At 35.3% G+C, this 22,950-nt stretch overlaps 1 protein-coding gene across 1 annotated transcript; it reads left to right on the top strand.

Moving 5' to 3' along the window:
- Positions 1 to 1,253: 1,253 nt before the first annotated feature.
- On the top strand, positions 1,254 to 21,165 carry mmp2 (matrix metallopeptidase 2). The gene is made up of 13 exons (XM_083550879.1): positions 1,254 to 1,729; positions 2,082 to 2,308; positions 2,844 to 2,992; positions 3,535 to 3,663; positions 3,746 to 3,919; positions 4,266 to 4,439; positions 6,927 to 7,100; positions 7,291 to 7,446; positions 7,623 to 7,749; positions 15,732 to 15,868; positions 17,233 to 17,392; positions 18,508 to 18,617; positions 20,191 to 21,165. Exons 1-13 carry the CDS (start codon positions 1,574 to 1,576, stop codon positions 20,289 to 20,291), a joined length of 1,974 nt encoding a protein of 657 aa, XP_083407005.1. The 5' UTR covers positions 1,254 to 1,573; the 3' UTR covers positions 20,292 to 21,165.
- Positions 21,166 to 22,950: the final 1,785 nt, after the last annotated feature.

Here is a 22,950-nt window from a genome sequence, read left to right as displayed (position 1 = left end):
GATGCATTCGGCTACACTATCCAGTGGAGTTTTTTAAGTAAAAATACAGGTAAGAAAGCATGCAGGTATTTGCACATGATTGCTGATATATTAACTGAATAAGTTCAATTTTAGTCATGCACCACCAGAGAGCAGTCTCTCCCTTTAAACGTTTCAGTAGACAATACTGTCTACTCAGTTTTCCTGAGCTAAGGGGTTTCATTCTAATAATAATAATAATTATTATTATTGTTATTATAATTATTATAATTATTATAATTATTAAATATTATTATCATTATTATTATTGTTGTTGTTGTTGTTGTTGTTGTTATAACTCAAGTGTACAGCCAGTGTCACATTTCCAGATATAAATCAGGGTTTAAAATAACCACACTGATCATTTCAAGTAGTACAGTAGCTGTTATTTTATATACTATTAGGCAGCCATATTTTATGGTTTGGATCAGTTGATTCACATATGCTGTTTTGATAGTGTCTGATTCCTGTCTAGGTATTAAATTAAAAAGAAAGAAAAAAAACTTTCATATTCAATTTCAGTATTTGTCATGTTTAGTTTACTCCAGTACTCAACTATTGATGAACACTGTTCATACTAAACATATTTCTTTAGTAAAAGTTTTGATGATGATGATGATGATGGCGGTGGGAGTACTGTCTCAGCATACCAATCTTAATTCTACTGGTGTTTCAACTTTTGATGAATAATAATGTATAGTTCATTATCACAAATAAACCAGACACCTTATTTGGTGTCAATCTCAACCTCAAATGGTGCATTTACTGTCTATGTGTATAACGCATATAAGAATTATTTTAAACATTTGCCACACATGTCGATTTAACAAAATGAGCATATAAGGTTTTCCCTATAAGATTGTATGAATAATCTGGGATAATAAGTTGCAAGTGTGGAATTAAAGCATATGATGTGTATTATATGTAAAACATAAATTGTGAAATAAAACAGCATGATCTGCATGCATTTAACAAAGTAAATTAAGTCTGTGAGCAAAACTATTATTATTATTATTATTATTATTATTATTATTATTATTATTATTATTATTATTATTATGTTTAAATAAAAGTGTAATTTGTTTGTTTGCTTGTTTTATATATATATATATATATATATATATATATATATATATATATATATATATATATATATATATATATATATATATATATATATATATATATATATATATATGGGAATTATTTAATTGTCTAAGATCACGAGCCACATCAGGACTATCCTTCTTATTTCCTTCTTTGCACATCTGGTCTGATTCAGGTTTGCGTGCGTCAGCACGTCACTCGGTGCACGCCGGCGAGGGGGGGAGAGAGAGAGAGAGAGAGAGAGAGAGAGAAAGAGAGACTGAGAGAGAGAGAGAGAGAGAGAGAGAGAGAGAGAGAGAGATTTCGCGAGCTCTTGAAACGACGGCGTGTGCAGTAGTGTAAGAAAACTAGCGATTAAAAAGCACGCCCACACAGAAGAACTGCGACAGCGCACGGTTCCGATCTGTTCCTACCGTCCGTGTCCGAGCTCCTTCTGCAACTGGATAAAATGGGTTTCTTTGTGCCTTTCAGTCGGAGGCATTTAGTCCTTCGAGTTCTCCTGGTTCAGATTGTTGCTTCTTTAGGAACTTTTGCAGCGCCTTCGCCTATTATTAAGTTCCCAGGCGATGATCCTGTAACCCGGACAGACAAAGAAGTAGCGCTGGTGAGTGACTTATGATTAGTGAGTGCATGTAGAAAATGGTTTAGAGCGTTTTACAGGTGAATACATCAGGATTTTACATTGTACCATGGAGTTAATCTTTATTATGGGCATGGAAGATTTAATGTATATTTATTCAGTTGTTCTTGGTGCAATTCAAAATCGTATCGTTATTATAGATTAAAAGATTATACCACTCATTATGATATAGTTTGTATGTGGGATGTGGAGAAAGTTTGGAATGTAGCCCCTCCATTGAGGTTAACCTCCATAAACTCTGTTTTTGTTTTCTTACTCCCCCCCCCCCCCCTTCACCTCCCTCTCCCTCACCACTTATCTCTCTCTATATCTAAAGCATTATTTGAATAAGTTCTATGGATGCCCACAAGACCGCTGCAACTTGATGGTTCTGAAGGACTCGCTGAAAAAGATGCAGAAGTTCTTTTCTCTTCCGGAGACTGGAGAGATTGACCAGAATACAGTTGAGATTATGAAGAAGCCACGCTGTGGAGTCCCAGATGTGGCTAATTACAACTTTTTCCCAGCAAAACCTAAGTGGCAAAATAATGAAATTACATACAGGTGTGTGTGTGTGTGTGTGTGTGTGTGTGTGTGTGTGTGTGTGTGTGTGTGTGTGTGTGTTGCTAAGCCAAGTCATTGCTTAACCCACTGCTGTTTGTTTTGTGAGATAGGGAAATGAGACTACTTAAACATTATGTTCTGGTAAAAGATGTTCAGTCCCCTTTTTGGATCTGAAAATGTTTTTTCCTCTTCTCTGAATGTAAAAATAAACATATAACAAAGGCCATATTTGGTGTCAATGCAAGCCACAAGAACCAATTGGAAAGCAATGACAGCATTAGCAATGTTTCAAGAATGTCCTGACGCTGCCTTCTGCGGCTAGAACTGACCGGAACGATAGTGTTTGCATCACCACAAAAATAATGTGTCAGAAAAGACAGTAAAAGGGAATATTTCTGATAAAGATTCTTTTGGATGCTTATAGCAGGACAAAACCATCACTATGAATAAGTCATAAGTATGTTGTGTAGGATTTTACAATGTCAAACACAGTTTATTCGAAGAGTTTAAAACTAACTACCTTTCTCCTCCTCAGGATTTTAGGTCACAGTCCAGATATGGATGAGGAGACAATTGATGATGCATTCTTTCGTGCTTTTAAAGTCTGGAGTGATGTTACACCTCTTAAATTCAAGCGGGTCATGTCCGGAGATGCTGATATCAATATCAACTTTGGGCGCAATGGTATCTGTAAAAACACTTTTGTGTAATTTCTTTTCTTTAAACAATATAATAAGCAAAGTACATGAAACACTGCCAAGACATGCCAGTTTACAGCAACAGTTTTCAAGGTTTTTGTATGCAGTACTTAATGCTAGAATACTCTGAGAAAATGAATGAGTATGAGTACACATATTGAAACTGCAGTACCTCTTTGTACACGCTGTGGTTTGGTTCAACTTTGCCTTTGCTTTTTCAGTGTGTAATTAAAAAACACAGATCAGTTTACTGGAAATTGTAGTTTATGCTGGCACATGAATTGTCCAAGGAAATCAGAAGACAATTATGCCTGTCCAAGACCCCAATAATTTTTGACCAGTTGAGATATTTATCCTGTAGCTGCATATCTATCCTGCCAATGAACCCAAAGAAGAACAGAACATAGAAAGCAAAAATCACAGATAACCATGCAAACAAATCCCAGAATATTGGTACAGATTTTTCCAATGTTGAAGAAATCAGCGAACATACTGTATGTGTTGACTTGACATTGGTTTGACCTTTAGAGCATGGCGACGGTTATCCATTCGATGGTAAGGACGGTCTCCTGGCCCACGCTTTTGCTCCAGGTCCTGGAATTGGAGGCGATTCTCACTTTGACGATGATGAGCATTGGACTTTGGGAGATGGACAAGGTATTTTCACCTAACAGTTTTCATGAGTACAAAGTTATTTTTCTAAAATGCAAACAAAACTAGGTTTTCTTTTACTGTCTAGTTGTAAAGGTGAAGTTTGGCAATGCAGAGGGGGAGTTCTGTAAGTTTCCGTTTCTCTTCATGGGTAAAATATACAACAGTTGCACAAATCAAGGGCGTGATGATGGCTTTCTGTGGTGTTCGACAACCTATGACTTTGACAAGGATGGAAAGTATGGCTTCTGTCCACATGAATGTGAGTACCACTTAGTTGATACTTCTTATGTTTTAAAAAAAAATCATACTGCCATTTTGTACGACTTATAGCAAAAATGAGACCATGATATGGGTTTTGGCTCTCTATCAGAAGGTTGGGAGTTTGAATACCAGCAATATCATACTTCTATGAGTGTTTCAAGACCCTTGCTTGCAATTTACCTTAGTAACTAATAATAATAGAAAATTGATTTGAACAAATTGAATACCACAGCACATGTCATACAGTTTTTGGAATGTTTATCAAATCGAAGATGCTAATTATCCAATGAAATATTAAATAACTTGAAGAACCGTTTTTATAAGAGCTTCTCTGCATTTTACAGTGCTTCTCACACTGGGTGGAAATGGAGAAGGGTCACCATGTAAGTTTCCCTTCACCTTCCAAGGAGAAAAGTATGACAGCTGTACCACTGCAGGTAGAGACGATGGGTACCGCTGGTGTGCCACTACTGAGAACTACGACCAGGATAAGACCTATGGGTTCTGCCCTGAAACTGGTAATTATTATTATTATTATTATTTTACTGTCCCAATGTATCACACTTTTAATATTTAAGGGGGTCGCTGCAATGTGGAATCACAAAACATTAGAAAGATCATGTGATAAGCTTATATTAATGACTATAATCATTATTAACTATATCATTAACCTATAATTACACGGGTTGTAAAATATTTGCATTTTGTTTTATAGACAACTATTGCTAATACATTGTGCAGTATAACAGTATTTTAGAAAGTTAAAGGACTAGAGATGTATAGTATTTGGAAACATTATCAAACAAAAGCTTAATTTTCTGTTCAGGAGATCATCGTTGTTATGGTCACACAGTTGGCAGAGAGTCATGCTTAGAGCGTCATGCTACTTTATCCACATAAACAGACCGTATTTAAAAACGGGGCTTTGCGCGCAGTAGGAAAAATGTGTCCACTGTGGTCATATTCCAGCCAAGAACAACAAAGCAGTTTGGTTTCTCTGCCACTTCAGTGAAAGACTTTTATATAAAGATATAAGTGCATTTAAGTTCAATTCATTGAATGTTTATTCATCGGTTTAAGGCTTTGTCAGTTCCATGGGCACAAATACAAAGTGTTCAATGTGTAGAATATTTTTTTTTTAAATACCACTCATTCTAATGAACAATATGCATTCTATATATGCATGTGAATATACTTCTATATTTATTGACTTAAAAAAAGTTCCTAACACCTTCCCATAAACATGAGAGAACTAACTGCAGCATCCATTTGTTCATATCATTGAAGTCTATTAAATTTACCCATCTGTTTTTTTGTTTTTTTTTTTCACTGTGGGCTGGCAGAGGTTTTTTTTCCATTGTGTCAAAGAAATGGCTAAAACTAAGAGAGCAGGCCTCTTCATCTGGATCTAATTCTCTGGGAATGTAGCCCTGTGAGTGTTTCTGTGCCAGTGTGTGTTTTCATACTGTATAACCTCTGGCTAAAAAGCAAAAGAAGCCTTGGGCTACATCAAGCTCATCGTTCAAAATAAACCCAGAGCAGTGCGGGGGGAAGTAAAGCCTCTCATTTCACCGGTTTTGGAGTTATATTTCTTTAATAATACTGAAATACTAATGTTCAAAGCATCTGGTGTTATGGTAATGTTAAAAGCATCTATGTCAGATTCTTTCATATTATAACCAATGAGTTTTTTTTTTTTTTTTTTTTGCTAGTCAGATAGATCCTTTTGCTGAAGAGATTTAAACGCCGTATCTTCACGTTTGATAAGAAGCCAGGCTTTTTCCATTAACTACCAGTGAGACATTCTAGTCTCTTAATGACAGATGCTCATGCCATTAATCTCTCCCTGGATATTTAAACACCGCTGTAAAAATCAATTACTGCCAGCTGTACTGTACAATAGCCTTAAGAAAGTGTGAAATGTAAATAACAGACACATTCACATGTTGCCTAAGGAAGCTAGCTTTCCACTAGTATCCACCTTGTCAACATTTTAACTACCCTTAAGAGATCTACTAAGTATATAAGAAGAATAACTCAGTAAATTTGCATCAGAAAATTGCTTTACCATCTACAACTTTTGCTTAAAAGTATGGTTTAACTTTAAAAAGTCTAAGGATTTTAAAAAGGTATGACATTTCTTCTCAGTTTGTTTTTCAACCTGGAAAGATCTAACTGTTTAGAATAAGGATTATGCAAATGAAAGGGTTAAGTTATATAAACTCGAAATGATAATTAAAATATTAGCAAATTAAACTCTTTACATAAACACAGCCTTTCTTAATAATAAATATCACATTTCATGTTTTCCCTTTTTCACTTTATGATTTATTTCCATTAAATAAAACGGAACCAATATACAATGTCAAAAACCACTTCATAAATTCATTTTGGAAATAAATCCTGGAAACATCTGGAAGGTTTTTCCATGATGAAAGGGAAATTATTTTGTAACTGATTTCAGATGTATTAAAAAGCACCAGGTTGTTCAGAAGGAGTTCATCTTGACCATACTTTGTTTATTTCTACAAGGAAGACTTAAAGAGACAGGCACATTTTATTTGCTGTTATTCAATCTTGACTTTACTGCAGTAGTCTCAGCCTTATTCACTCCTCCACAAGCATCAAAAAGGTAGACTGCACATTTTTGGCCACATGTATTTGGATCTTAAAGGTTGCACAATGATTAGCTAGCTGTACTTTTAAATGTGTGTCCATGAACCATTATCCTTCATGAAAACAAACTATCTAATGGTAACCTTTTTTTAGCACACACAGAATTTAAGGAGGTATATGACATTCCATCTTTAAAGGTTATTAAAGAGGCAGTTGGTGATGAACTAGCCAATATTTGGACATGGCAATTGCAGTCATATTGCAACTGTAAATGGAAGAAGAAGTACATGGCCATTGGTTTACTGATAAAATGTGCCAGAGTGTCTTACAAACGATATATGCATGAATTGAGAGATCTTTTTTTTTTTTTTTTTTTTTTTTGCTTGCAGCCCTTTCTACAATTGGAGGGAATGCTGAGGGAGCTCCATGTGTGTTCCCCTTTGTTTTCCTGGGCCAAACCTATGATGTGTGCACCACCTCTGGGCGTAATGATGGGAAGTCGTGGTGCAGTGTCACCAAGAGTTTTGACGAAGACCGAAAATGGGGTTTTTGTCCAGACCAAGGTAATCAATCACTAGATCTGTTCAGCTTAGGTAGAACCACACAGAAGTTAAAACCAGAGATATACAGAAATTCCTTATAAACAATATGGCTTTGTTGCTATTAAAAGCAGTTTGGGATTCTCTATATTGCATTTTCACGTTACAATAACCAGGCACAGTGTTGACCTGTTTTTTGGTCTTTATCCACCAGGTTACAGTCTGTTCTTGGTGGCAGCTCATGAGTTTGGCCATGCTTTGGGCCTGGAGCACTCCCAAGATCCTGGAGCACTCATGGCGCCCATCTACACCTACACTAAGCACTTCAGGCTCTCCAACGATGACATCAGAGGAATTCAGGACCTCTATGGTAATTCGAGTCAAACGAAATAATTTGATGCTAAAATGACTTCGGCAGATGGTTTATAACAAGTTCTGACTATAGTGTTAAATGTCATTAAAAGAATAAAAAAGGTTTATAGTCAAAATTTTTTCGCTTATATTTTGTGACTCAGTATGATGGAACACTATTTCTGTCACTCACAGGAGCACCAACAGGAAAGCCACTTCCTCCCACTCAGGGTCCAGTCACTCCTATGGATATTTGCAGTGAGAACATTGTATTTGATGCTATAGCACAGTTCAGAGGGGAGACTTTCTTCTTTACAGATAGGTAAGTGTTATGGTATTGGTCTCCATGTCAGGATTAGATAATCTGTTAAAATCTTTAGATAAAATTAGCAGAAAAGCAAATCAGATTGATTAAATCTGATCAACACAACATTAATCTAATTAGGATTAGGAGGGATTCCTCGAGTAATTCGGATACAAAAAATCTTTCCTTGCAATTTCGAGATTTTTTTTAGCCAATCGGAAGGCTTTACACCTCTGTAGTGTCAGAAAGCTTTACGCTTAGAAAATACAATTCAGAGAATTCTGGAGAAGACAACATGGTTACTGGTTGAAGGTTTTGGGCTCATGATCATTTTAATACAAAGCAATCAATTCAATTAATAGTTTGGTGTGCTAAGAGTAACAATAGAGTCTTTTCACATAAACTGAGTTGATTAAGCAAGTCCAAAAAGGACATTAATGCCATTATAGCAAATACTTTTGTAATTTTACTGAACAGAAAGTTTAAATAGAGCACTTTTACACCTACTGAAGTAATATTTTATTGAGTGTATCTCTACTTTTACTCAAGTACATGGTTTGTGTACTTCGTCCACCACTGGTTTCATAGAAAGGGCTATACATGTTATGCTGCATCTGTAACTGCAATATTTTTCTGCATTCTAAACGGAATTCAAATCAAAGTTGAAGTCTTTTAAGTGCAGACTGCAGTGAGTGCTTATGCATATGTTTGCGTGTGTCTGCCCTGAGGGTACACGTCTGTGTGTGTGTGTGTGTGTGTGTGTGTGTGTGTGTGTGTGTGTGTGTGTGTGTGTGTGTGTGTGAGTCTGTGAGTCTGTGTGGCTAGACTGTGAGCAGTAACCACAAATCTCTCTACAGATTCCAAAGCAACATTTTTCATGCTACAAACAAAAGCATGCTTCAACAAACTTCAAGGAGTTTTGCTGACTGTACTGTTTGCATTATAACTGCGTAATTAAACCTCGGATAAAGCATTCCATCACAGACTTTACAACATGCTTACAAGAAATGTGTTGTCTGCTTTTTGCAATAGACGCTCTATTTAATTTTCTAAACTCTTGAGGGGGTCTTGCAGTAATGTAATAAAATTACTAAACTCAATTGGCCATGAAAGCTACGAAATTTGCATGAATACATGTTTAATCAGGCTGTGATTTTAACTAAACCCCAAAGTTTTACACACACACACACACACACACACACACACACACACACACACACACACACACAGAAAGACATCCGTTAACTCCAGATGTCCTCTGTTGGGGACTAGATCTGATGGGATCAGCTGACCCAAATAATACAACCGTAAGCAAAACTCCTTGAAGTTGTTGGTTTTCATAAACACACACACACACATACACAAATACACACACACCATGCTTATGTACATAATGTGGTTTTAGAATCAAACCTTTGGAGCAAGAGAGAGTGCTTAGTGTTCTGAACACAGACCTATCTTTAATACAAATTAAATCCTTACTGCTCTGTGGTTAGCAATGATAATCAGGAGACCACACACACACTGAGGGCTGTATTCAGATTTCTGGTAAGCACCGGTAGTGAGGGACTGATGCTGAAATACCACATAGACCAGTATTGAGTACTCAGAATTATCTATGGAGTTAAGCATTGATTAGACATCTGTGCATGAGGGGTGGAGTTTACTTACACAGAGGTCTTTTCTTTTTCCTGTAGAAACATTTTGAACTTGTTTTTTCCTGTTTGAATGTTTTCCTGTTTGAAATGTAGTCCAGCTATCTGATCATTCTTGTGGCACATAGACATCGTCTTCATATTTAGGTCTGTGATAGTGAACAACAATATAATCGAATATAAATCGAATTTCTACTGGATTTCTACTGGCATTGGTGAGGCCAGACAGGGTTGGTGAGGAGGCCAGCGAAAAATCAGTGTTTTAATTCATCCCTAAGGTGTTCAATAGGGTTGAGTTCAAGATTTTTCTATTCAAATTGGCAAGCCATGGCTTCATGGTCCTTGCATTTTACACAGGTACACTGTCATGTTGGAACAGGCTTGGAGTTTAGTTCAAGTAAAGGGCAATCTCAGTGCTACAGTTGTTTGTGGCAACATTTTAGAGCCTCATATGGATGTGATAGTCATATAACTTTTCCCACATAGCTCCATGACATAGTATCTTTTAACTTAATAACTAATTTTGCCAACTCTGAATACACTGTGCATGTAGAATGTCTCTTGATTAGACATGTACAGTAAAACACTCCTAGTGACCAGCTGTGAGGCATAATAATATGACTGTACTGTGAATATGCACACATTTCTGTTCATATTCCTTTACTATAGGCACAATAACTAGCTATGGTGTCCTGATGGCCTGTGGGGTCAAAAACATTAGTAGTTAAAAAGTACAACTGGCATAAGCTATGGAAATCTTGTAACAGAGCTATATTTATTCATCTCCTCATGTGCAGGTTTGTTTTCTTGAGATTCAGTTTACCGATAATCTTGTGTTTGTTGTTAGTAACTTATCTGTGTATTCTTTTAAATTAGGGTCAGTTTAAGATAAGTTACAGCATATGGATGTTATCTATTGTACTCTGCAGTATAAACACCAGCAACAAGAATTCTTTAGAAACCCTCCCACCTTACGTTACGTTCTGAACGACCAGTCGTACCATGAATTTGTTCGTAAGTTGTTACTGTGTTTGTTATTGACTACGCATATCTCATATGATGTAAAAGCTATAAATACAATCAAATAAACAATAAAATGTACTAACACATAATAATAATAGAAATAGAAATAATCGAAAAATACTGTATACAATATTTTGTATTATATAATTAAAAAAATATAAAATGTAATAAAAAAATAATTCACTTAAAAAAATTAATCTAGAATTTTTTCGACTTCAAACTAATTTCACTTTAAGAACAGGTTTGTTCGTATCCGCGAAAGTTCGTAAAGTGAATGTCACTTTTTTACAATGTAAAGTGGGGAGCTGTATCTGTATTTTTGCTATAAATAATGAAGATTTTCAACGTATCTAAAAAAAGGCTGAAATAATTTTAAAATTAAGATAAACCTAATAATCCTTAGAGAGAAGAACAATTTTATTTTAAATGCCACTGTTGTAAACTCTATTTTATAATGATCTAAACTCAAATTCAGCAAGTAATAAAAAGTCACATTACTCTAAGGAATGCTGATATTAGCCATGAGACATTCATGTCTGGGTCACTTTCAACAGGTGTTTAAACCATTTGGGAAACTCTGTTCTGTGCTTATGACATTTGTGTAGCTGCAGTGGAAATATATAGCTAGTCTAATAAGTAGTCATGGGCACCATTTATTTTTTTTTATTTTTTTTTGTGAGTCAAAACCTTTAGGCAGTTTCTATGTAATCCTGCTGTCCTGTTGGAGCTTGCTGGACTATAAGAAGGGAATGCTGACAGGTGTGTGTTCAAGAATGGCTGTTAACTCAGTGGTGGAAGGGAGTGGTGTCTAGCCATTTGATTACCTCGTCTCCCATTTCAAGTGTGTCTAGAGGTATAGGCAGACTGTTAAGATAGATAAGACTTAACTTTCCCATTTATCTAAGGAATTCATTTAAATTTGTTTGTGCTTGTTGGCTTTAGTACAACCTCATTTCCAAAAAAGTTGGGCCACTGTGTAAAATGTAAATGATTGCAAAATGCAATGATTTGCAAATCTCATAAACTCATATTTTATCCACAATGGAACATAGAAAACAAACATAGCAAATGTTTAAACAGAGGAAATATACAATTTAAAGAAATGGTTTATGTTCATTTTAAATTTCATGGCTGCAACAGATCCCAAAACAGGTCTCAAAACAAAATGTTCCGGGGACAGGAACATTTTGCCACTAATTAGTTTAATTGAAAACAGGTCAGTAAGATGATTGCTTCTCTAAGACAATATTTAAACCCAGAGTCTCTCATCAGAAAAGTTGGGCAGAGCTTCACCAATCTGTAAAAGACTATGTCTACGAATTGTGGAAAAATTTGCAAATTGCAAACTGTTGAATATCTAATCATTTACAGTCTATAATATTATCAAAGGTTTTAAAGACTCTGGAGAAATCTCTGTGCACAAAGGACAAGGGTGGAAACCATACTTGAATGAATCATGATCTTCTGGCCCTCAGGCAGCACTGCATTTAAAAGAGTCATGATTCTGTAATGAAAATCACTGCAGGGGCTCATTACCACCTCCAGAAATCATTGTTTGTGAACGAAGTTTGCCGAATCATCCACAAATGCAGATGAAATCTCTATCTTGCAAAGAAAAAGGCATGCGTGAACATGATCCAGAAATGCCGCTATCCTCTCTGGGCCAAAGCTCATTTCAATTGTACCGAGGCCAGGGTTGGGCAAAAATACATAAAAAGGTATTTTAAAATAAAATACCAAATACCTTAATTTTAAGAGTATCAAAATTAACTAGAAAATACAGCAGCCACACCATGTATCAAAATAAACTACTGTATTAAAAAACTCAATCAACCTTTAATGAGTTGACCAATTTAATCTATCCCTTCCTTATTACACTGACTTACTTGATTAAGTAAACAATGTTTGATAGCAACAGCTTTTTCTCTGAGTCATGAAATAAATCTTACACAGGCAACCAGTTAATGGATATAACAATTCACATACATATCCCTGTGATCTCCCAGATGAAGGCACCAATCAGAGGCTAAATTTTTATGATGTCATCATGTAGACTTCGTAAAGTATATTTTTAAACAACAAAAATACAAAACACTGTATTTTGATACAAAATATGAAGCCATTTTCATCAACCCTATAAAATGCAAATGACAAAATCCTATTTTATGTCTGATGGTATAGGAGTGCATAAGTGGCTGTAAAATCAGCAGCTTGCACATTTGGAAAGGCTCTATCAATGCTGAACGGTATATACGGGTTTTAGAGCTACAAATGCTTCAATCAAGAAAACGTCTTTTTCAGGGAAAACTTTGCCTATTTAAGCAAGACATTGCTAACTGCATACTGCTTCTATTACAATATCATAACTCCATAGTTGAAGAGTCTGGGTGCTGAAATGGCCAGCCTGCAGTCTAGACCTTTCACCATTTGACAACATTTGGCACATCATCAACTGGAAGATACAACGGACACCCAGAACTGTTAAGCAGCTAGAATCCAGTATCTGACACATTACGCACAGTGTCCCAACTTTTTTGGAATTGGGGTTGTATGTTGGAAATGACAATCTGCTCTTAAAGAATAGAACTGGTCATAGGACCACTTTATAGTGCTTTAAGCTTCAAAATGTGAATATACAGACATAATCTGCATGTTAGCTAACATTGTGTTTGGCTGAGCTTCATGGGTACTGTAATCTGCAGCAGGTGCTGATTTTCGCATGACAGAACTCCAACTCTCATCCTGGTAGCTGCACAGCTTCACAGCAGTTTATCCTAAAACTCAATCTTTGGCCTTAGCGCTTGGTGATCCAGGCTTTTTTTGATAGTGTCACAAACTTCATAGCGTATAAGTTACTGTTGCCATCCTCTGTGACCATGAGAATTAAGTACAACCCAGTATGTGATTTTGAAAGGATTTGTTGTTTATGTTGGAAAAGAAACTACTGGTTTGAAAAGGGAAACTTGCCTTTATCCTGATTGAAATCTCTTGTGTACAGGAATACCAGATCTCTTGGTTTGGATGCTGGTGTAGGAGTAATGTCTGTCAGCAAATTCTTGTGGAATGACTGCTCGTTATGTGCATATCTGGCCCTTTGCTTTTGTGAAACCATTCATTATCAGAAGGTGCAACAGCAAATAATAATGGTTGAAAGCATATTGGAAGGATGCAAGAGAGTATATGCTTTGTATGTTGAGCCTATGGAACAATATGTGATCGTTAATTAATAAATTTTTTAAGAGTCTTTAAATTTCTCTATGCATACTCTGTGCTTTATTATTTGCCTGGGTCTGGTAGCCTGACATGAGGTTGACCTCAATTTTTTAGAGCCCCTAGTGATAGCTACAATTTTGCAGGTAGTATTTATTATAGTAGTAGGGGAGGTGGTAGCTCAATGGTTATTATGTTGGACTTCTGATCAGAAGGTAGAGTTGAAAACCCACCACCACAAAGCTGCCACTGCTGTGCCCTTGAGCAAAGCTCTTAATCCTCATCTGCTCAGTTATATGAATGAGATAATAGCAAGTCGGTCTGAATAAGGGCATCTGCCAAATGCCGTAAATGTAGTATTTAGGTAGTCCTTTTGGTAATATGTGTAGCATTTAATTGAAATGTGTAGCTTTTACTCTAAATTTTTAAAGTCTACACTGGATGTTCCATTCCTCATAACTAGTGATATCATTCCTTCCATGCCGGGGCGATGGCAATCAGTTTCTGGTTATTAAGATCTCAGTTTCATTCCATAAAAGTAATTTTGCTTTCAAGAATGCAGTGGGAAATATTTTTGCTGGCGATCCTCAATGTTGATGAAATTTAGTGATATCTAAAGCATCCACAAAGCATCAGGGTGTTGGTAACGAGTTGTGGTAAATGTGTAGGTGGTCTGTCTGGGTGGTACAAACATATTTCTTGGATCCACCCTTTAAAAATGACAAACACCAGTGTTAAACTAAAGCTATTAATAAAACACTGATAAAAAAATTTAATAAAAAAAAGTTGGTGAAAACTATTAACCTTACAAGGCCCTGGATGTATTGTTGTTTTGGCCATTAAGTGACTGTCGAAATTCCCCTTTTTTAATAATGTATTTCAGAATCCTAAAAAGATTGTTGTTGTTGTTTTTATTTATTTATTTATTTATTGCTTTTTGTGCATCTGCTTAAACAACAATATTAAACACTGTCTTAGACCTCTCCTTTTTCTTTTCACTTATGGGTATTATGCACCCCTGTAATATCTCAGGATGGACTCCTTCATTACTTTTCTTTATGTGAAAATAGACAATATGTATGTTACCTTTTTGTGGTAACTTCAGAAAAAATGTGTATTCATATGGTCTTTGTGGAGGTAGCCCAAAGACTTTGTCTTGACTGATGATTATAATATTTCGTTGAGTAATATTTTAGATGGTAGTTTTACTATGCATAGAGCTGGTGTAGGGAGAGTGGCGAGGCTTGCCAGGTGATGGGTTCTCACCCACTATCTTGCCATCCTTACTGCTATCATGCTGATGACCTGTGATATTTGAGTACTTTTGTAAAAATACTTTTATAGAGTAGCTCATACCCACCACATTAGTATGGGGTTGTTCTTCATTGTACTATCCAGTATAGGACTATACAGTCAGTGTACTATACTTTTCTAGTGTTGTTGTCCACCTGAGTTCAGTTAAAGGTCATTGGTCTGCATGGTTCAAAAAATCCATGTGAAACTCCAAAATTTTGCAGCAATCTTTTGCAAAAATCTCATGCAACAATGGTTTACTAAACTCAAAGAACAGGATAAAGGTGGAAGACTTTATAATGAAGGTCTCAATGCAGACTTAATTTGTGTATTTAAAAGTTTTTTATTTGCTGTTTATTGAAATGCATAGACCGGATCTGCCTATTCAAGGTCTGAAATAATTTGGCCTTTGAAAAATAGGTCAGCGGAAAAGGAGCTGGGGGGAAGTGGGTATTGTTGCTGGGCTGAATGTTGGAAAAGCACAGTTTGGGCCTGTCCCGCTGGCTCCGATCTCTGCCATAACGAGAAACAGATGCTCCAATGAATCACCCTATTGTTGCCAGGAGGCAGATCTACTAAAGCAGCTCTCTCACTTGATCTCTAAGTCTTGCTCTCGCACTCTCTCACTTACACAGTGTCTAACTTCTTCCCTTTAGCCTTTGGCTGGCACTTCTCTCTATTTTTTTTTTTTAAGTGATGCTGGTCTATTGCTCACTAGCACCACCTTTACTAAATCCAAATTGATCTGTGTATAGAGTCGCTCAGTTAGATAACTCATAATGTGCATATGCGTAAGTCAAACATCTTGTTCTCTCTTAGGTTCCTGTTTAGAACTACTAATATAGAGAAGAAGCCATCAGGTCCACTGTTGGTGGCCACATTCTGGAGTGAGATTCCTGAGAAGATAGATGCAGCCTATGAGAATCCACTGGAGGAAAAGTCTATTTTCTTTTCAGGTAAAGTTGCACAGAGGACATCATAAAATAAAATCAATGACAATCATTTTAAAGATATATGATTTCATAGATAGAAAGAAATGCTAAAAATACAAAATGAAAAGAACGTGCAGAAGAAAGAAAACAGTAGGTTGCCAAATATCTGAAAAATAAATTGTTTTAATTTTTAGCAGTAGCTACGATTTTCTGCTATATACAGTGTTGTAAATGCACTCTGCATTATTCTTTAAAGTATATACAAACATAAATACAAATCTTACAATGATTATTTTAATTCTGCACACCTGTCATTCTATGTCAATAAAACTGCCTCCAATAATATATGTATTCACAATGGTAAGTAATGGAGTATAATATAAAATAATGTAATGTAATATGTCTTCTTTTTTTGGCTTATCCCATTAAGGGTCACCAAGATCATCAGTCTTCATACCCCCATTCATTACATCTGCCTCTTTAAAACCAACTACATGCATGTCTTTCACTTTTTACTCTTGCAGAGCACTCTTCCATCACAAATCACTCCTGCTACTCTTCTCAACCCTGCCTGCACTTTTTTCTTTTCTTCTCTAACACACTCTCCATTACTTTGCACTGTTGACCCCAGGTACAAAAACTCCTCCACCTTTACCACCTCTTCTTCACTGCTCTCCTTCTCATTCACACACATGTACTCTGTCTTACTCCTACTGACTTTCATTCCCCTTCTCTCAAGCACATACCTCAATCTCTCCAGGCTCTTCTCAACCTGCTCCCTACTCACACCACAAATCACAATATCATCTGCAAACATCATAGTCCAGGGAGACTCCTGTCTGACCTCCAATATAATATAGTATAGTATAATATAATATAAAATGGTGTTTTTATAGTAATAAATGCATATGCAGGCTATGACATCCAGACACTTGCATGCATCAGTGTTCCATTTTAAAATGATTATTTGCAGCTAGTTCTATTTGGTGGTGTGCAATCTGCCTCACAATGAGTAATTGTACTATACTCAGGACAAGTTTCCTTATTACTGACTTAAGTTTTAAGCCAGTTTCTAAAAGAGTTATATATTTGCAGCCTCTGCATTTGTTCATTCCTTGGGCATTGCGGTATGTAAGGAGGTTTTTTAGATTCTGGTTTTTAGATAAAATTTTTGTATGTAAAATTGCATGATGAGCTATATTAAGCAATGCAAAAAAAAAATGTCCTAACACATAATGCCAAGCTTTGTAAAATGGATTTTGTTGCTGTAATTGTTGCAAGTTAAGATGCATTTAGTTTATTTGGACTTTTATAAAAAAATAAAAAATACCTGCATTCAGTGTCTGTACATGCATTCATATCGAAGGGATGTGTGTTATGTGTCCTAGGTGATGAAATGTGGGTGTATTCAGCGAGCAATCTGGAGAGAGGTTATCCCAAAAAGATCTCCTCCATGGGATTTCCACCAGACATCAACCGCATAGATGCGGCCTATGCCTTCCACAAGAGCAAGAAAACCTACCTGTTTTCTGGAGACAAATTCTGGAGGTAACTTCTTAACTATCACAACCACACACACACCCACCCACACACACACACACCCACACACACACACACACACACACGCACACTGTCACACTTACTGATGAAGAGTCATGTACATGGGAAACATGCTGCACTAAAATACATACAGTTCAGTACAAAGGGTTTCATTCCTGTAGGACAAAAACAAGAAGATAAAAAAGACGGTACAATATCACACTCTATATAATGTGATATTGATTCTGTATAAAATGATTATAACTCGTAAGGTGTTGAATATTTTCCATGATAGCTGTTTCAATACACCTTTTCTAATATTAGAATAGTTATCATTTCTGTGGTAAATTTCTCTTGTCTGGTGGACATTTAACTTCTTAATGCATTTTATAATTAGTAATTTCTCATTTATTTGCAATTTTGGAAGGAGTCGTCAGTAACAGTATTAGATACAGCTGTAAATATAATTTCTTCCAATGCAAGAAATTCTTCAGGATGTAGTTTTTCTGTAACATGACAAGCTTCATTTTGTGATTTTATAAACTAAGCCAAAAAAAGAGACTGGTAGGAAGCAACTATATAAGACTAATGCTACAACAAAAGTAATAACAGGAACTAACTTAGTTTTCCACAACATGTAGCATAAATGTAACTATAAATAAATCAATTATGATATTCTTCAATATTTTGAATCAATATTTATCAGTATTTTTTATAAATAAGTTGCTGTGGTATAGAAGGAATAAGACACTTTGGAATGTGCTGCTGTTGGAAGTGGCTATTTATTGGCTCCTCCTCCTTTTTGAATAGCGTTTATCTTACCAAATACACATTTACCACCAATGTTCACAGATGAAATTTCTCTTGCACAACAGCAGAAACTTTATAAAAGTGATTTTTTTATCATGTCATCAAAATGACAATAATGCCACAGAAATTCTATTCTATGTTTTATGGATATAAATTTGTGTTAAATTGTACGCATAGCAATTTAAAATAATAATACCAGCAGGAGTAAAAATGCAAATATCATAATTAAACACCTATATCTTACAGTAATTAGCTATATAGCAAAAGCATGTAAGCTTTGTACGAAGCATGTTTATGTGCTTATAACTTCACAGATACAATGAGGCTAAGATGAAAATGGATCCTGGCTTCCCCAAACTCATTGCCGATTCCTGGAACGGAGTCCCTGATGATTTGGATGCTGCCTTCAGTATTAATGGAGGGGGTAAGAGATTAAGAGTTTTTCTATCATCTTATTAATAGATAAATGTACTGTATAATATATAAACCCTATATACCTGAGGTGACTTGTGTTAAATATGTGGGTAGGTTTATAGAAAGTCAACATGGATTTCTTGCCAGTTATATCACTGCTCCATCTGTTACATTCTATGCAGAGAACATACAGTACACAAGCACACTTGTACTGCAGTCAGTCGTCACCTAAACTCCTACATACACACATACACTCTAAAAAAGTGTTAAATAGAGCAAGTGTGTGTGGTGCCTGAAACGAGTTCTATGTTAGTCTATTTCTCCCCTGTATATCATTTTTTCCTATTTCCTTAAATGCCAGCAATTTATTTTTTTCATACCAGTGTAGCTTCCGAGTGAATGCCTTCTTGAAGACCAATTTCTTCCACTGAATTTACCAGCTAAACTATTTCCTCTTTATCATGTGTAATTTTAAAGATAATAGTAATAGATAGAAGTAAAGCCTTAATAAAGCTTTAAACAGCCAGTTTCTTCAGCCAGGAATCAGAACTAAACAGGATTTTAATGAGCATTTATATCAATTGTGTCTTAATTCACAGATATGAGAAAAAATTACTTTTGCTTCTTAATTGGATTTACATAAATGATCTCTACAAAAGTCTAAAGTAAATACTTGTAATATTAGATGATTTGTGGTAATGTGCTGCACATCGATGCTGTAACTACAGAGTTCATTGCTCATTCCGATTTCCACCACCTGCAGCACTACATACATCAACTCAGTAGTGACCTGCTGTGCTACTAGGCAGATTAATTACAATGACAAACTCTCATTTCAGAAATAAAAACATGTAGCTATTTGGAATCACTGACCAAACTGAGCAAAATAAAGTCTGGCACAAAACTGCTATTTGGCCCAACAGGCCGGTCTTTAAAGGTGTTCAACACTTTTTGACCTTTTTACACTTTATGCGCTACAAGCAGTGGTGAATAGTAACAAAATATTATTTTTCCAAACGTTTACTCTATAATATTTTTGTGTAATATCTCACTTTTGACTCCACTGAATGAATGAAAATTTGAAGTATTTAGAGGAGAATGGAGCATTGAATTGCATCAATTATTGATTCAATTATTGAAATAGTTTACATTTAAGTACGTTTGTACTTTTACTCAAATAAAAATGTAAAAGGGGAACTTTCCTGAGGTAATAATTAATCAGGGTTTTTACAAAAATACAAGAATAATGTACTTTACTTTATACTTTACTATACTTTACTTTATTTAATATTATAATTTCAAGAATAATATACTTTACTTTATTTAATTTCCCTTTACCAGTGCTTGCATGTTAAATAGCGTACATTGTCATAGTTAATTTCAGGGGTTTCCAGTGACTGGGCAGCACTCTCAAGCTTCTCCTTGGCCAATTTTTGTATTTACTGCCTCATGCACTGTATCATCTGGTAGAAAAAACAAATCTATCATGCGTAGTGTTTATTACGTTAAATATTTATTAAGGAGTTTTTCCGTGATTGGCTACTGGCATTATTCATTTCCTTTCATTTGTTTGTGCCCTATAGGCTACAGCTACTTCTTCAAAGGCTCCCACTATCACAAAATGGATGAGAACTTTAGGATCGTCAAAGTAGGAGAGGTGAAAACAGACTGGCTGCACTGCTAAACAGCAGCACAATCCTCCTGCCATGACCTGTAAACTCGGATCATCTTATTCTGTGCCACTATGGTGTAACGTTTTTATAGTCAACACTCCAATTTGTCCGAATGTCTTCTTTCTGACTGATCTCGTTCAGGTGAGATCAGTCTGGTATTAATCAGCCTGTGAGGCTTTATTATAGTCACAAACATCTGGTGATCTTTTGTAATGAAACCTAGATAAAAACCTGACCTTACAAACTATTTGTTAAACCATGTAATAATTGCTGTTTATTCCAGTGCTCTTTGTTCTCTGTTAATGGCCTCCTTTAAGAAAATTCAACTGTGTGTCTCTAGATTTGCAAAGACATCAGGTATGTCCCCACTGAATATTCATGCAGTATTGTATTGCATTTTTTTTTCTTTTTTACATTAACCGGATTCAGTCAAGCTAGGACTGTAAAAGCACGATTATAAGCATAAAAAAATAATGTTTTGAAAATGTATTTGCTGTTCTGACATTTGTTTATTATTCTATTAGTGGAAATTATCTGGTGAAGTATTTTTTTATATCATTTCATAGGGGGAAGCACTTTTTGTACATTAGTTAAAATTGTGTTCTGCAGCAACACAGAGACCAAACATAACAGTAGCACATCATTTTTTTTTTTTTTTTTTTATTTGTTCTTCTCTTTCTTTCATGGCACTAGGAAATTGAGGGCACGGGTTGCCTGAGACTGTAAATGGGTTTGTTGCGTGATGGACTCATGACCGAAAAGTGTCATGGAAAATACTGTTAATTAATCCAATGTACTTTGATTTTGATCTTTTGAGTTGGCATTATATGTTTTTTATTGATGTTTGCTTTGTGCACTTTGTCATTAAATGTTATTCAGAAAATAGATATTTTCTCCCGTAGCATTTTTATTATTAAATCAATCAACTAAATGTGCACAATATAGGCCTTTTATTTTCAAAATATCCATTAGTACAGGAATAAATATTATCGCCATACCTATTAATCCTATAATACAATCAATACACTTCATGGCATACAGCATGATGGTTACAGCAAGGTTATACAATTAACTCTTGAATAAACACTGACACCTTCTGGCCGATAGAAGGAAACGCACATATAACTTGAAATGATTAAATCTGCATATTGTCATATTACAGTAGAATGAACATAACATTAACTTTATATTGAAAAAAAAGCTAATTTTATGTGTCTGTGCCAATGAACACAATTAACAACACAATCAGAAATAACAGTAGATGTTCATGTACTCGAGTAATACTCAGCTGTGTGTGTGTGTGTGTGTGTGTGTGTGTGTGTGTGTGTGTGTGAGAGAGAGAGAGCTGGTTACAGTGTTAAATATTTTTCTTGCTAACGAACAATTACATTCTTTAAATTCCAATTCCATTTTTACATCAGTTGATTTAATGCATTTATCAGACCTACTAAATTATCATCAGAGATGGAAAGTAATGAAGTACAAATACTTCGTTATTGTACATTTGTAGATTTTTCTGGTATCAGTACTTTACTTCACTGTTATTTTTTGGACAACTTTTGACTTTCACTAATTATATTTTTTTACATAAATACCTGTACTTTCTACTTCTTTTACATTTTCAAACCAGGCCCATTAGTTTTATGGTGACGATCAATATTTTTTCTTCCCATTGTGTGCCATTTTCAGCCCATCAAACTATTTGTTGCCATTGTGTGGCTTTTTCAACTTGCCACAACAAGTAAGGCCGAAGGCAACAAGTAGGCTGGGAACAGAGACATTCATGATCACCTGATCATCATCTTTTCTCGGCTTGTGTTCTATATGGTGGTTGTTGAGTCTGGTTACATTTATTAGATAACACATTTTTATATTATTTGGTATTAATATATTATGATGTGAGGTCCAGTTACCAGTGTGCCACTAAAACAGGTAATAGTAATGGCTACTTTTTACTGAAGTCCATGTCAGAGCCCAAACTTCTTTACTTTAACTTGAGTGAAAAAGTGTAGACAGTACTTCAGCTTTTACCAGAGTCTTTTAAAACAAAAGTATCTGTACTTCTGCTTGAGTGAAAGATGTGTGTGGTTTTGCCATCTCTGATTATCATGGGTGATTCTGAATAGTTCTAAAAAAGTAAACCAGGCCAGTACAACTGCATAAATAATTCAGGATCAAAGATGATCTATGCTGGATTTTTCATCAGACTTAAATTAAGAACCTTGGTTGACCTGGGGACCCAAAAGGTTTCAGTATATAATTTTACAACAGCGTTTCCCGGAACATTTCATAAAAATTTTAACTAGCCAAAACACCTTCAACATCTAGAGATGTAACTTTGAGCTGGTCAAAAATCCCTTTCACTTTAAATTTGTCTTAATTCTCATTTTGTAAAAAAAAACAAAAAACAAACAAACAAAAAAAGAAACCTGAATAAATCATATCACATTATGAATTGAATGAACGGTTACATCAATACTTTTAACTAATTATTTTTATAAGGTAGAACAGGCAAATATTCCATTAAGGTAAAAAATTTAAAAAAAATTATACACTGAATAGATTTGTTCTGTGTCTATTCATTTTCTATGCTGCGTATCCTACACAGGGTTGCAGAGGAGCCTCATATTTATCGCACCTCAGTTCTATTATGTTTAATGTTTACTCTTC

Source organism: Silurus aristotelis (genome assembly GCF_946808225.1).
Source record: "Silurus aristotelis genome assembly, chromosome: 9".
NCBI lineage: Eukaryota > Metazoa > Chordata > Actinopteri > Siluriformes > Siluridae > Silurus > Silurus aristotelis.
The sequence above is the reverse complement of the archived record's forward strand: the minus strand, read 5'-3'. Positions and strand labels throughout refer to the sequence as shown.

What these genes read in the sequence shown, in the direction of transcription:
- mmp2 (XM_083550879.1), top strand. Translation starts at nt 1,574, where the DNA reads ATGGGTTTCTTTGTGCCTTTCAGTCGGAGGCATTTAGTCCTTCGAGTT. An exon ending in AATAATGAAATTACATACAG is followed by an intron (nt 2,309 to 2,843) that starts GTGTGTGTGTGT and finishes TCTCCTCCTCAG; the next exon opens with GATTTTAGGTCACAGTCCAG. An exon ending in CTTCAGTATTAATGGAGGGG is followed by an intron (nt 18,618 to 20,190) that starts GTAAGAGATTAA and finishes TGTGCCCTATAG; the next exon opens with GCTACAGCTACTTCTTCAAA.